Below are 13,578 nucleotides of genomic sequence, written 5' to 3'. Positions count from 1 at the left end.
TCTGTGTGTGTGTGTGTGTATCTGTGTGTGTGTGTGTGTGTGTGTGTGTGTGTGTGTCTCTGTGTGTGTGTGTGTGTGTGTGTGTGTGTGTGTGTGTGTGTGTGTTCAGGTTCCTGTTCCTGCTGCTCGGTCCGTTCGGTAAAGGACCTCAGTACCACGAGATAGGACGCTCCATCGCCACGCTGATGACTGACGAGGTGAGGAGGGGGGGGGAGAGGAGAGAAAGAGAGAAGGAGGAAAAGAGAGAAAGAGAAGAGGAGAGAGGAGAAGGAGAGAAAGGAGGAGAGAGAGAGGAGAGAGCAAAGAGGAAGTCGGGGAGAGGTGGAGAAAAAGAAAGGGAGAGGGAGAGAGAGATAAAGAGAGAGGGGGTGGAGGAAAAGAAAGGAAGATAGAGGAGGAAAAGATGGAGGGGGCAGATAGGTGGGGAGGAAAAGAGAGAAAGAGAGGGGGGCAGAGAGGGAGGGGGGGGGAAGAGAGGAGAAAAATATAGGAAGAGAGAGGAGGAAGAGAGAAAGGAGAGGGAAAAGATGAGAAGAGAGAAGCAGCAAGAGGAGGAGAAGAGAGAGAAGAGGAAGATAAAGAGGAGAGAGAAAAGAGAAGAAGAGAGAGGCAGGAGGAGGAGGAGAAGAGAGAAGCAGGAAGAGGAGGAGGGGAGAGAAAGGAGGAGAAGAGAGAGGAGGAGGAGGAGGAGGAGAGAGAGAGAAAGGAGGAGGAGAGAGAGGAGGAAGAGGACGAGGAAGATAGAGAGAGAGGAGAGAGAAAAGAGGAGAAGAGAGAAGCAGCAAGAGGAGGAGGAGGAGAGAGAAAAGAGAGGAAGACAAGGAAGTGGGGAAGGAAGAGGAGAGAAAAACGAGGACAGGGAGATAAAGAGGAGAGAGTGAGAAGGAGGAAGAGAAGAGAGAAGGAGGAGGAGAAGGAGAGATAGTGGGAGAGAGAGAGAGTGTGAGTGGAGGGGGAGAGGAGGAGTGGACTCCCTCTGCTGTTTGACCAGAGTGGTGCTGCTGCCTCCTTCAGGCTGCTCAGGGAACTACAGCTACTGGAAGGGAAAGAGATCTTCTCCATTCATCATAACGACTTAGGCTTTTTGTTTTCTTTGTTTAATGTTGCACTTACTACAGAAAGTGCATACATACATATACATACGTGTGTTGTAAGATATTATATTTATTAAATACCCCCCCCCCCCTCCCAGATCTTCCATGATGTGGCCTACAAGGCGCGGGACCGGACCGACCTGCTGTCAGGCATCGATGAGTTCCTGGACCAGGTGACGGTGCTGCCCCCGGGGGAATGGGACCCCAGCATCCGCATCGAGCCCCCCAAGAGCGTCCCCTCTCAGGTAACTGCCCTCTAGTTAGCCGCTTTTTTATTAAAAAATAAAAAACACCGTAATGTTTATGAAGAGGGCAACCAACTCTACGGAGTTTAGAAGGACTTCTTCAAGCCTCTCTTTGCTTCTCATGTCTTAATTCTCTGTGACTTTTCGCTAGCGGCTAACGGCAAAATGCGATCGATAATGATCACAAATGCTTTCGACCACTATAAAAATGCAAACAGAACCGACTATACTATTAACAACATGTAAAAACATAACTATGAATGTAGAATGAGAGAGTTAGGTGTAAAGTGTTAGATGTAGGCTAATCTAAATACAGCAGCGCTATGGTAAAGATGATCGCCAGAAGTAAACAACCCGTAACGTCGTCACACTACATTGTGCAAGTGGTCAATAGGGATTATGGCAATGGGCCAATATGACAAAATGTTGAACTATCCCTTTAACCGCACCCTGAGACTCTTGGTCAGCTGACCCGTGTGTCTGTGCAGGAGAAGAGGAAGATGCCGTCGGCACCCAACGGCTCGGCCTGCAGCGCCGACACGGGGAAGGAGGCGGAGCATCAGACCGGACCGGAGCTGCAGAGGACCGGGAGGTCAGTGACGTCTCAAGCTGATTGGTCCAGAGCTGGTTTACAACAAGGTTCACTACATTACAGTAGTTACTGAGGAACTAATGAGGAACTAATGAGTAGTTACTGAGGAACTAATGAGTAGTTACTGAGGAACTAATGAGGAACTAATGAGTAGTTACTGAGGAACTAATGAGTAGTTACTGAGGAACTAATGAGTAGTTACTGAGGAACTAATGAGGAACTAATGAGTAGTTACTGAGGAACTAATGAGTAGTTACTGAGGAACTAATGAGGAACTAATGAGTAGTTACTGAGGAACTAATGAGTAGTTACTGAGGAACTAATGAGTAGTTACTGAGGAACTAATGAGGAACTAATGAGTAGTTACTGAGGAACTAATGAGGAATTAATGAGTAGTTACTGAGGAACTAATGAGTAGTTACTGAGGAACTAATGAGGAACTAATGAGTAGTTACTGAGGAACTAATGAGTAGTTACTGAGGAACTAATGAGTAGTTACTGAGGAACTAATGAGGAACTAATGAGTAGTTACTGAGGAACTAATGAGGAATTAATGAGTAGTTACTGAGGAACTAATGAGTAGTTACTGAGGAACTAATGAGGAACTAATGAGTAGTTACTGAGGAACTAATGAGTAGTTACTGAGGAACTAATGAGTAGTTACTGAGGAACTAATGAGGAACTAATGAGTAGTTACTGAGGAACTAATGAGGAATTAATGAGTAGTTACTGAGGAACTAATGAGTAGTTACTGAGGAACTAATGAGGAACTAATGAGTAGTTACTGAGGAACTAATGAGTCGTTGCTGAGGAACTAATGAGGAACTAATGAGTAGTTACTGAGGAACTAATGAGTAGTTACTGAGGAACTAATGAGGAACTAATGAGTAGTTACTGAGGAACTAATGAGTAGTTACTGAGGAACTAATGAGGAACTAATGAGTAGTTACTGAGGAACTAATGAGTAGTTACTGAGGAACTAATGAGGAACTAATGAGTAGTTACTGAGGAACTAATGAGTAGTTACTGAGGAACTAAGGTTCACAACATTAGAGTAGTTACTGAGGAACTAATGAAAAACTAATGAGTAGTTACTGAGGAACTAATGAAGAACTAATGAGTAGTTACTGAGGAACTAATGAGTAGTTACTGAGGAACTAATGAGTAGTTACTGAGGAACTAATGAAGAACTAATGAGTAGTTACTGAGGAACTAATGAAGAACTAATGAGTAGTTACTGAGGAACTAATGAGTAGTTACTGAGGAACTAAAGTACACAACTTTAGAGTAGTTACTGAGGAACTAATGAGTAGTTACTGAGGAACAAGAAGGAACTAATGAGTAGTTACTGAGGAACTAATGAGTAGTTACTGAGGAACTAATGAGTAGTTACTGAGGAACTAATGAGTAGTTACTGAGGAACTAGGCAAGGCAAGGCAAGGCAAGGCAAGGCAATTTTATTTGTATAGCCCGTTTTTACAAACAGTTTGTCTCAAAGGGCTTTACATGGCATCGTAACAACATCCTCTGTCCTTAGACCCTCACATCGACTGAGGAAAAACTCCATGGAAACCCCTTTTAACAGGGAAAAATCGGAGAAACCTCAGGGTGAGCAACAGAGGAGGGATCCCTCACCCAGGACGGACAGACGTGCAATAGATGTTGTTACAGACAAGAAAACAGTTTACAGTTTATGTCACAGAATGTGCGAAATATGGAAATGTTAGCAGGAGTTGATGAAGGCAGCCTCTGGTGAGGGGGGGGGGGCGGGGGGGGGCAGGGAGAGCTGGCCAGCTCGAAGGGAGGGCTGGGTGGCAGATTGGTCCATGGGAAGGAAGGGGAGGCCGGTCTAACAGCAGGGGAAGGGGTGGGAGGGGGGGGCGATGCAGGCGGCGGCCGGTGCAGAGAGATGGAGCTCCGGTGGATCTGCGGAAACACAGAGAGAGTGCGAGACACCAAGGCCAAACTACAAAGTACAACAGAAAATGACAGTTCAAAAATATACTGAGGAGAAGAGAGGAGAGGAGAGGGGAGGGGAGGGGAGGAGAAAGGAGAGGGCTCTGTGTAACCAGATGTGTCCCCAGCAGTCTAAGCCTATAGCAGCGTAGCTATAAAATGGTTCAGAGCTACCTGAACCAGCCCTAACTAAAAGCCCTGTCATAAAGGAAGGTCTTAAGTCTACACTTAAATGTAGTTAGAGTGTCTGCCTCTTTGACCCATGGAGAGAGCTGGTTCCACAGTAAAGGAGCCCGGTAACTGAAGGCTCTACCTCCCAGTCTGTTTTTAGAGATACTGGGAGTCACTAACAGACCTGCATTCTGGGAGCGGAGTGCTCTGGTAGGACAGTAAGGAATGATTAGTTCTTTCAGATAGGTTGGAGCTTTATCATTAAGAGCCTTATAAGTCAGCAGAAGGATTTTGAAGTCTATTCTAAATCCCACAGGAAGCCAGTGGAGAGAAGCTAAGGTGGGAGAGATGTGCTCTCTCTTCCTAACTCCTGTCAAAACCCTCGCTGCGGCATTCTGGACCAGCTGGAGACTCTTTAGAGAGTTTTTCGGACATCCTGACAGGAGAGAGTTGCAGTAGTCTAGCCTAGAAGTGATAAATGCATGTACTAGTTTCTCAGCATCACTCTGGGAGAGGATATTCCTAATCTTAGTGATACTGCGCAGATGGAAGAAGGCGGTCCTAGTTACGTGCTTTATGTGGGAGCTAAAGGAAAGGTCCTGGTCAAAAATGACTCCAAGGTTCCTCGCGGTAGTACTCGGGGTCAGGGTGATGCCATCTAGAGTAGCGATCTGATTGGAGAACGTGTCCCTGAGATGTTTAGGTCCAAACACAATAACCTCAGTTTTATTTGAATTCAGTAGCAAGAAGTTAGAGGACATCCAGGATCTAATGTCTTTCAGACAGTCTTGCAGATTGATGAGGCGGCTTCTGTCATCTGGCTCCATGGACAAGTAGAGTTGCGTATCATCAGCATAACAGTGAAAATTGATTGAGTGCTTCCGGATGATGCCACCTAATGGGAGCATGTAAAGAATGAAGAGGATTGGCCCTAAGACTGAACCCTGCGGTACACCATACGTAACTCTGCTATACTCTGAGTGGTCGTTATTAACATTAACAAATTGAAACCTGTCAGATAAGTATGACTTAAACCATTTTAGGGCAGTTCCTTTAATCCCTATTTCATGATCTAGTCTCTGCAGCAGGATGCTGTGGTCGATGGTGTCGAATGCAGCACTGAGGTCCAAAAGTACAAGAACAGAGACGAGACCTCTGTCTGAAGCTATAAGAAGATCATTAGAGACTTTGACAAGTGCTGTTTCAGTGCTATGGTGTTCTCTGAATCCAGATTGGAAAGCTTCAAAGAGCTCGTTGCTGTGCAGATGTTCATGTAGCTGCTCCAGGACAATCTTCTCAAGGATCTTAGAGATGTAAGGAAGGTTGGATATAGGCCGATAGTTGGCAAGGACATCTGGGTCAAGAGAAGGTTTTTTAAGTAAAGGGTTAATGACAGCCACCTTGAAGGCCTGTGGCACGTAGCCTGTGGCTAAGGAAAGATTGATTTGGTTCAGAAAAGAAATGTTAATTAAGGGGAAGACATCCTTAAGTAGTCTTGTCGGGACTGGGTCCAGCAGACATGTGGCTGACTTGGAAGAAGTAATTGCAGAAGTTAAGTCTGATAGGTCGATGGGAGAGAAGCTGTCCAAGTGTGTACCAAGTCTGGGAGGTGCTTCTATGGGTACCGTAATCTGTGGGCCATTACTAGCAATTTTTGTTCTAATATTAACTATCTTTTCGGTAAAGAAAGTTAGGAAGTCGTTGCTGCTGAGAGAACTAATGAGTTGTTACTGAGGAACTAATGAAGAAGTAATGAGTAGTTACTGAGGAACTAATGAGTAGTTACTGAGGAACTAATGAAGAATTAATGAGTAGTTACTGAGGAACTAATGAAGAATTAATGAGTAGTTACTGAGGAACTAATGAGTAGTTACTGAGGAACTAATGAAGAATTAATGAGTAGTTACTGAGGAACTAATGAGGAACTAATGAGTAGTTACTGAGGAACTAATGAGGAACTAATGGGTAGTTACTGAGGAACTAATGAAGAACTAATGAGTAGTTACTGAGGAACTAATGAGTAGTTACTGAGGAACTAATGAGGAACTAACTATTTTAGTCATTAGTTACCCTTCTCGTGTACCCTAAAGTAAAGTGAGACATCAAAATGAGTAACTACTCTACTATCGTTGTGTAACTTATTGTAAAGCGTAACCCAATAGTTTGACTGACTGACTGACTGACTGACTGACTGACTGACTGACTGACTGACTGACTGACTGACTGACTGACTGATTGATTGATTGATTGATTGATTGATTGACTGATGTATTGATTGATTGATTGATTAACTGATTGATGGATCAGGATCTTCGGCGGCCTGGTGAACGACGTGCGGAGGAAGTTGCCGTTCCTGTGGAGTGATGTCCGAGACGCCGTCAGCCTGCAGTGCCTGGCCTCCGTGCTCTTCCTGTACTGCGCCTGCATGTCGCCCGTCATCACCTTCGGGGGGCTGCTGGGAGAGGCCACCAAGGGAAACATAGTGAGGACCCCCCCCCACCAACCCCGGGATTATTATTGATTATTGAATGATCAGTAGGGGTGTAACGGTATATGTATTCGTCATGGTACGGGGGTCACGGTTCGGTGCACACAGTCACACGACGAATACGTCTGAATGAATATTAAAAAAAAAAAAAAATAGTTGAGTCCTCACTCCAACCCAGGTGGCGGTAATGAGCCTCGAAGCTGAAGTGATGAGAGTGTGAAGTTAGAGGAGCTGCTGCTTCATTAAAGTGAAATTCCGGCGTAAGTGTAAACCATGGTCAAACACACCGTAACACCGAGTTAGACCCCCCCTCGAGAGATCAATTTGCCCGACCGCTACATTCACGAGATCCACCAACTTCAGCAAATACCGCAATATCGCCACACACGGCGCTCTCCGGATCCACTGTCTGACCGCAACCAAAACGCCACCATTTGCCCAAAATAATGCTCAGAACTGCACCAAATGTCATCAATAGTACACACAGGGTCCCAGCACGTAGTACGAGTTGTCAAACATCTGCTAGCTTTGCCTGTTTTCTTTAGCAAGGAGATGCAACTCAACTCACCTACTTCTCCTCCGGGAGCCGCTCGTTGGTGAGGAAGCCCTGACGAGTCGATCACCGAGTGCACCGGAGTTCCGCAGCTCTTAAAAATGCTCATTTGCGCCTATATCGTGGCCAGCACTCGATAATAATAGTTATAAAGTGATATGCAAGATATAAAAAAAAAAAACTCTGATTGTATTTCCATGAGGTAATTGTTGATTGAGCTGCGGAACTCCGGTGCACTCGGTGATCGACTCGTCAGGGCTTCCTCACCAACGAGCGGCTCCCGGAGGAGAAGTAGGTGAGTTGAGTTGCATCTCCTTGCTAAAGAAAACAGGCAAAGCTAGCAGATGTTTGACAACTCGTACTACGTGCTGGGACCCTGTGTGTACTATTGATGACATTTGGTGCAGTTCTGAGCATTATTTTGGGCAAATGGTGGCGTTTTGGTTGCGGTCAGACAGTGGATCCGGAGAGCGCCGTGTGTGGCGATATTGCGGTATTTGCTGAAGTTGGTGGATCTCGTGAATGTAGCGGTCGGGCAAATTGATCTCTCGAAGGGGGGGTCTAACTCGGTGTTACGGTGTGTTTGACCATGGTTTACACTTACGCCGGAATTTCACTTTAATGTCACCGTCACCGTGGCTTCTCAATGAAACACAACGGCGACGGCAGCAGCGACAGCGGCTCGCGACCATAGAAAGCAGCTCGCGACTGGTCGACTGGACAAAGTCCGTCGGCGATGTTTCACGGATGCGCGCTGCGTCGCTAGAAACGCATCAAACACGTAGCGCATGTTCATGTTCATCACTGACTGGAAAAAGACAACTTGTGTGTAACAACTTATCCCGCTGCTTTTAAGCCTCTTGACATGAACACAGACAGGACCAGAAACATCACCAAAGCAACTGGCATCTAGTCTAAATTAACTGTGTAAACCAACATTGATGTTAGTTTCTGGTTTTTTTTGTTTGTAATAGTTGCCAATTGTCAAGTGCAAGTTTTTTTCCCTCTAGAATTAATGAATGGCATTATAACACTCCTAATGCACTTGTTTAAAGCAGAAGTAAGTGATATATTTGTGTTAATATAAGTCTTAAATAGTTATATCTTCCGACAGCAATCACTTCTATAGAGTGTTTGGTCTGAAACACGGGTCTGTCAGTCACTCTGCTCTGCTCTGAGCCCAGGAGAAAACTTTTATCGTATCCTACAGTTTTTATCCAATGAGGAGAGAGAACGGCATGCAGGGCTGTGTGTGCAGCCAAGGGACGCGCGTGAATGTGGCGACGTAGGGACGAGGACTGTTATGGTGCGTTCAAGGAAACTTGTAGACTCGTGTTTTTCCGTCCTGTGAAGTGGTACCAGTTCGATCTGGTACGAGTTCACGGGTCAGAAGTTACGAGTGGCCGTTATAGTGACTTTCACAGGTAAAACAGGTCGGAAAAACACGAGTGGGTTGCCTGGAACGCTACAAAGTCGTAACTTGTGACTTGAAGCTGTAATTTACGATTTCAAAAGCCTGCCTCGAACGCAGCATTAGCGAAAACGACCGGATCGCTGACTTCTGCTTTAATTTTATATTCTATTTTTTTTTTTTTTACTTTTATAACATAAGACAGATTTTAGTTTTACATTCAATAGTGTCTGTTGTACCGAAACCGTACCGAACTGTGACCCCTGAACCGAGGTACGTACCGAACCGTGACTTTTGTGTACCGTTACACCCCTAGTGATGAGTGATCAGCTCTCATCCTGACGCTGTTCTCTCTCTCTCTCTCTCTCCCTGTCTCTCTCTGGTAGAGCGCCATAGAGTCTCTGTTCGGGGCGTCTCTGACGGGCGTGGCCTACTCGCTGTTCGCCGGGCAGCCGCTCACCATCCTGGGCAGCACCGGGCCGGTCCTGGTCTTTGAGAAGATCCTCTTCAAGTTCTGCTGGTGAGTTCCACCACTCAGATCTCCGGTTACCACGGTGACCACCATCGCGATCGGCGGTTACGCTGCGTTCGAGACGACTCGCAACTCCCAGAATCTCCCAGTTACAAAAAAACGCAGATTTCCACGACCAGAATAACCACAAACATGTTGGACCGGGACAAACGCTGCATTCAAAGTGCTTCAGGTGGCTAAGGCAAGGCAAGGCAATTTTATTTGTATTGCCCGTTTTTACAAACAGTTTGTCTCAAAGGGCTTCACATGGCATCGTAACAACATCCTCTGTCCTTAGACCCTCACATCGACTGAGGAAAAACTCCATGGAAACCCTTTTAACAGGGAAAAATCGGAGAAACCTCAGGGTGAGCAACAGAGGAGGGATCCCTCACCCAGGACGGACAGACGTGACATAGATGTTGTTACAGACAATGTAATTGAAAGGCATTAAAACATTACAAAGGACGCAAAAACAATTAAAAAGAAGAACGTTTTAATGTATTTTGGCATTTAAATGCATTTTAATTGATGTTTTACCGTTAACGGTGGCCTGGTATCGAACGCAGCATAAGTTCTCAGTGGGACAGTTGAGTATATGTGGTTAGTTCATGGTCTGTAATAAAATTGGACAGTTTATCATCTGTGGTTAGTTCACTGCCTTATTAACAATGGGACAGGTGAGTATCTGTGGTTAGTTCATGGTCTGTAATAAAATTGGACAGTTTATCATCTGTGGTTAGTTCACTGTCTTACTAACAATGTGACAGGTGAGTATCTGTGGTTAGTTCATGGTCTGTAATAACATTGGACAGTTTATCATCTGTGGTTAGTTCACTGCCTTATTAACAATGGGACAGGTGAGTATCTGTGGTTAGTTCATGGTCTGTAATAACATTGGACAGTTTATCATCTGTGGTTAGTTCACTGCCGTATTAACAATGGGACAGTTGAGTATCTGTGGTTAGTTCACTGTCTTATTAACAATGGGACAGGTGAGTATCTGTGGTTAGTTCACTGTCTTATTAACAACGGGACAGTTGAGTATCCGTGGTTAGTTCACTGTCTTTTTAACAATAGGACAGGTGAGTATCTGTGATTCGTTCACAGTCAGTTCCCTCTGTGGTTAGTTCATTGTCTAAAAAACTCAGTGGGACAGATGAGCATCTGTGGTTACTTCACTGCCTTATTAACAATCTGACAGGTGAGTGTTTATGGTCAGTTAATGGTCTAAAAAACTCAGTGTGATAGTTGAGCATCTGTGGTTAGTTCATGGTCTGTAATAAAATTGGACAGTTCATCATCTATGGTTAGTTCACTGCCTTTTTAACAATGATACAGGTGAGTGTCTGTGGTTAGTTCATGGTCTAAAAACCTCAGTGGGACAGGTGAGCGTCGCTGCAGTTTAAACCATGACATTAATTATTTTCTTTGTTGTGAAGATCAAATTTGAAACAGGAACTGAATCACTTTTATTCCGTAAGTGTGTGAATGTGTCAACATATAACTTTAACAGATGATCAAACCTTCCCAGGTTTCCATGCAGAACCTTAAATAAAAGGCCTGATTCAGTGAATCGCTGTATTTCCGGCTGATCTCAGATCAGTCAGTCTGGATAAAACCTGACGTTGAGTTTCCAGTTTCCGTCGCTCTGGTCAAAGAGTTTCACCTATTTTGGCGGATGTGTTTTATCCCCTGGTTTCATGTCAGTGGCAACATTTCATAACAGATTAACACTCAGTTTTGTGACACTCAGCTCTGGCGTCACTGTTGTACCTCGACGTCGTCATTCGTGACCCTGAGTACGAGATGAGCGTGTTTTTATGATTTTAGGAAGTTGGTGAAATAAGAGCAGAATTAGGCCTCGGTGTGTTTGTTCTGTTGGGGGGTCAGCGGTCACAGATTATTGTGGATCAGATGTGTAATTGGCTTAAGGGCCACTGTACATTTTAGTGGAGTTTCTATTGTCTTGTTTTATTGTTTTTTTGGCTGAGGATTATAAAGGCTTTTTGTTATTCAAAAAAAAAAATCTTTTGTAACACTTACATAAAATCCTTATTTTTTAACCTGCTCCATTTCCCCAGCTGATTATATCACTCTGGTTTTTATTTTTGGGTCTGTGTTTCAAAACTCAGATATTTCCAGGAAAACACGTCAGAGTTATTCAAGAGGAGATGCCGATGCAGTTGCTGTTGCAGTGTTTCTGACCGATAATCGGCTGATCGACAGATAATATTTCATTCTAAACATCCAACGTTCCTTTGTCCTGAGACATTTGAAAGCCTCTGGATATTTTGTATGCCAAAAAATTCACAAAGTGATTTAATAGTGAGGACAATTAATTGAAATACAAACCGTTGTAAATGGACCAGGAGAGGAGTTCACAAGTCAAAGGTCACGGGGGTTCAAGTTTATTTCCTGATTATCTGCATTCTGCAGACAGGAACCAAGTGAAGTAAAGATTCAAGGAGATAAAAAAAAAAAGATTGACTAATTAAATCTGAGACTGCAGGTAGTAGTGTAGAAATGTAGAAGTAGTACTAGAGTACTAGTAGTATATGTAGTTTAGTAGTAGGAGGAGTAGTACTGTACTTGTATAGTAATAGTATAGTTGTGAGTGTGGTTTCTCACATGGGAAAGAACAGTGTAGGGTAGTGCAGCGTAGTGAAGGGTAGTAAGAGGGAGTGTAGGGTTGGGTAGTGAAGGGTAGTGTAGGGTTGGGTAGTGAAGGGTAGTGTAGGGTTGGGTAGTGAAGGGTTGGGTAGTGAAGAGTAGTGAAGCGTAGGGTAGTCAAGGGTAGCGTAGGGTTGGGTAGTGAAGGGTTGGGTAGTGTAGGGTTGGGTAGTGAAGGGTTGGGTAGTGTAGGGTAGTGTAGGGTTGGGTAGTGAAGGGTTGGGTAGTGTAGGGTTGGGTAGTGTAGGGTTGGGTAGTGTAGGGTTGGGTAGTGAAGGGTAGCGTAGGGTTGGGTAGTGAAGGGTTGGGTAGTGAAGGGTTAGGGTTAGGGTTAGGGTTGGGTAGTGAAGGGTTGGGTAGTGTAGGGTAGTGAAGGGTTGGGTAGTGTAGGGTTGGGTAGTGTAGGGTAGTGAAGGGTTGGGTAGTGTAGGGTTGGGTAGTGAAGGGTTGGGTAGTGTAGGGTTGGGTAGTGAAGGGTAGCGTAGGGTTGGGTAGTGAAGGGTTGGGTAGTGTAGGGTAGTGAAGGGTTGGGTAGTGTAGGGTTGGGTAGTGTAGGGTAGTGAAGGGTTGGGTAGTGTAGGGTTGGGTAGTGAAGGGTAGCGTAGGGTTGGGTAGTGAAGCGTAGGGTAGTCAAGGGTAGCGTAGGGTTGGGTAGTGAAGGGTTGGGTAGTGTAGCGTAGGGTTGGGTAGTGAAGGGTTGGGTAGTGTAGGGTTGGGTAGTGAAGGGTTGGGTAGTGTAGGGTAGTGTAGGGTTGGGCAGTGAAGGGTTGGGTAGTGAAGGGTAGTGAAGCGTAGGGTAGTCAAGGGTAGTGTAGGGTTGGGTAGTGTAGGGTTGGGTAGTGAAGGGTAGTGAAGGGTTGGGTAGTGTAGGGTAGCGTAGGGTTGGGCAGTGAAGGGTTGGGTAGTGAAGAGTAGTGAAGCGTAGGGTAGTCAAGGGTAGCGTAGGGTTGGGTAGTGAAGGGTTGGGTAGTGTAGGGTTGGGTAGTGAAGGGTTGGGTAGTGTAGGGTAGTGAAGGGTTGGGTAGTGTAGGGTTGGGTAGTGAAGGGTAGCGTAGGGTTGGGTAGTGAAGGGTTGGGTAGTGAAGGGTAGCGTAGGGTTGGGTAGTGAAGGGTTGGGTAGTGTAGGGTTGGGTAGTGAAGGGTTGGGTAGTGTAGGGTAGTGAAGGGTTGGGTAGTGTAGGGTTGGGTAGTGAAGGGTAGCGTAGGGTTGGGTAGTGAAGGGTTGGGTAGTGTAGGGTAGTGTAGGGTTGGGCAGTGAAGGGTTGGGTAGTGAAGAGTAGTGAAGCGTAGGGTAGTGAAGGGTAGTGTAGGGTTGGGTAGTGAAGGGTAGTGTGGGGTTGGGTAGTGAAGGGTTGTGTAGGGTTGGGTAGTGCAGGGTAGTGAAGGGTAGTGAAGGGTTGGGTAGTGCAGGGTAGTGAAAGGTAGTGAAGGGTTGGGTAGTGAAGGGTAGTCAAGGGTAGTGTAGGGTTGGGTAGTGAAGGGTAGTATAGGGTTGGGTAGTGTAGTGAAGGGTAGTGAAGGGTAGTATAGGGTTGGGTAGTGTAGTGAAGGGTAGTGAAGCGTAGGGTAGTGAAGGGTAGGGTAGTGTAATGAAGGGTTGTGTAGTGTAGGGTAGAGTAGGGTTGGGTAGTACAGTAACGAAAAGCACAACATAGTGTAGTATAGTAGTGTAGTGTAGTAGATCTGGATACAGGGAGGAGACATTAGATTCATCTCTGCTTGTTTCTGACATCTGACCCCAGAACAGTATGGAGGCTGAACAATGACTCCTCACTTCAGTGATAATGATGTCACTGATCGTCTTGTTTCTAACCAGCTTTGCGCTGTGATTGGTTGGCCCACTTGCAGTACTTTGACCGGCCAACAGTCGGCAGCTCTGTTCAC

The 13,578-nt window shown here is 45.4% G+C and overlaps 1 protein-coding gene across 1 annotated transcript in view; it reads left to right on the top strand.

The window, feature by feature from the left end:
* Positions 1-13,578, top strand: part of LOC146972785 (sodium bicarbonate cotransporter 3-like) — a 79,084-nt gene that overhangs the window by 29,876 nt on the left and 35,630 nt on the right. The window contains exons 10-14 of the mRNA XM_085803179.1: positions 110-197; positions 1,193-1,339; positions 1,828-1,931; positions 6,366-6,540; positions 8,897-9,030. Of these exons, the coding sequence (XP_085659305.1) occupies positions 110-197; positions 1,193-1,339; positions 1,828-1,931; positions 6,366-6,540; positions 8,897-9,030 (648 nt within the window). The remainder of the gene's footprint in view (positions 1-109; positions 198-1,192; positions 1,340-1,827; positions 1,932-6,365; positions 6,541-8,896; positions 9,031-13,578) is intronic.

Source organism: Trachurus japonicus, chromosome 16 (assembly GCF_045865225.1).
Source record: "Trachurus japonicus isolate A0001 chromosome 16, Traja_1.0".
NCBI lineage: Eukaryota > Metazoa > Chordata > Actinopteri > Carangiformes > Carangidae > Trachurus > Trachurus japonicus.
Note: the sequence above shows the minus strand (reverse complement) of the source record. Positions and strands in the feature narration are given on the sequence as shown.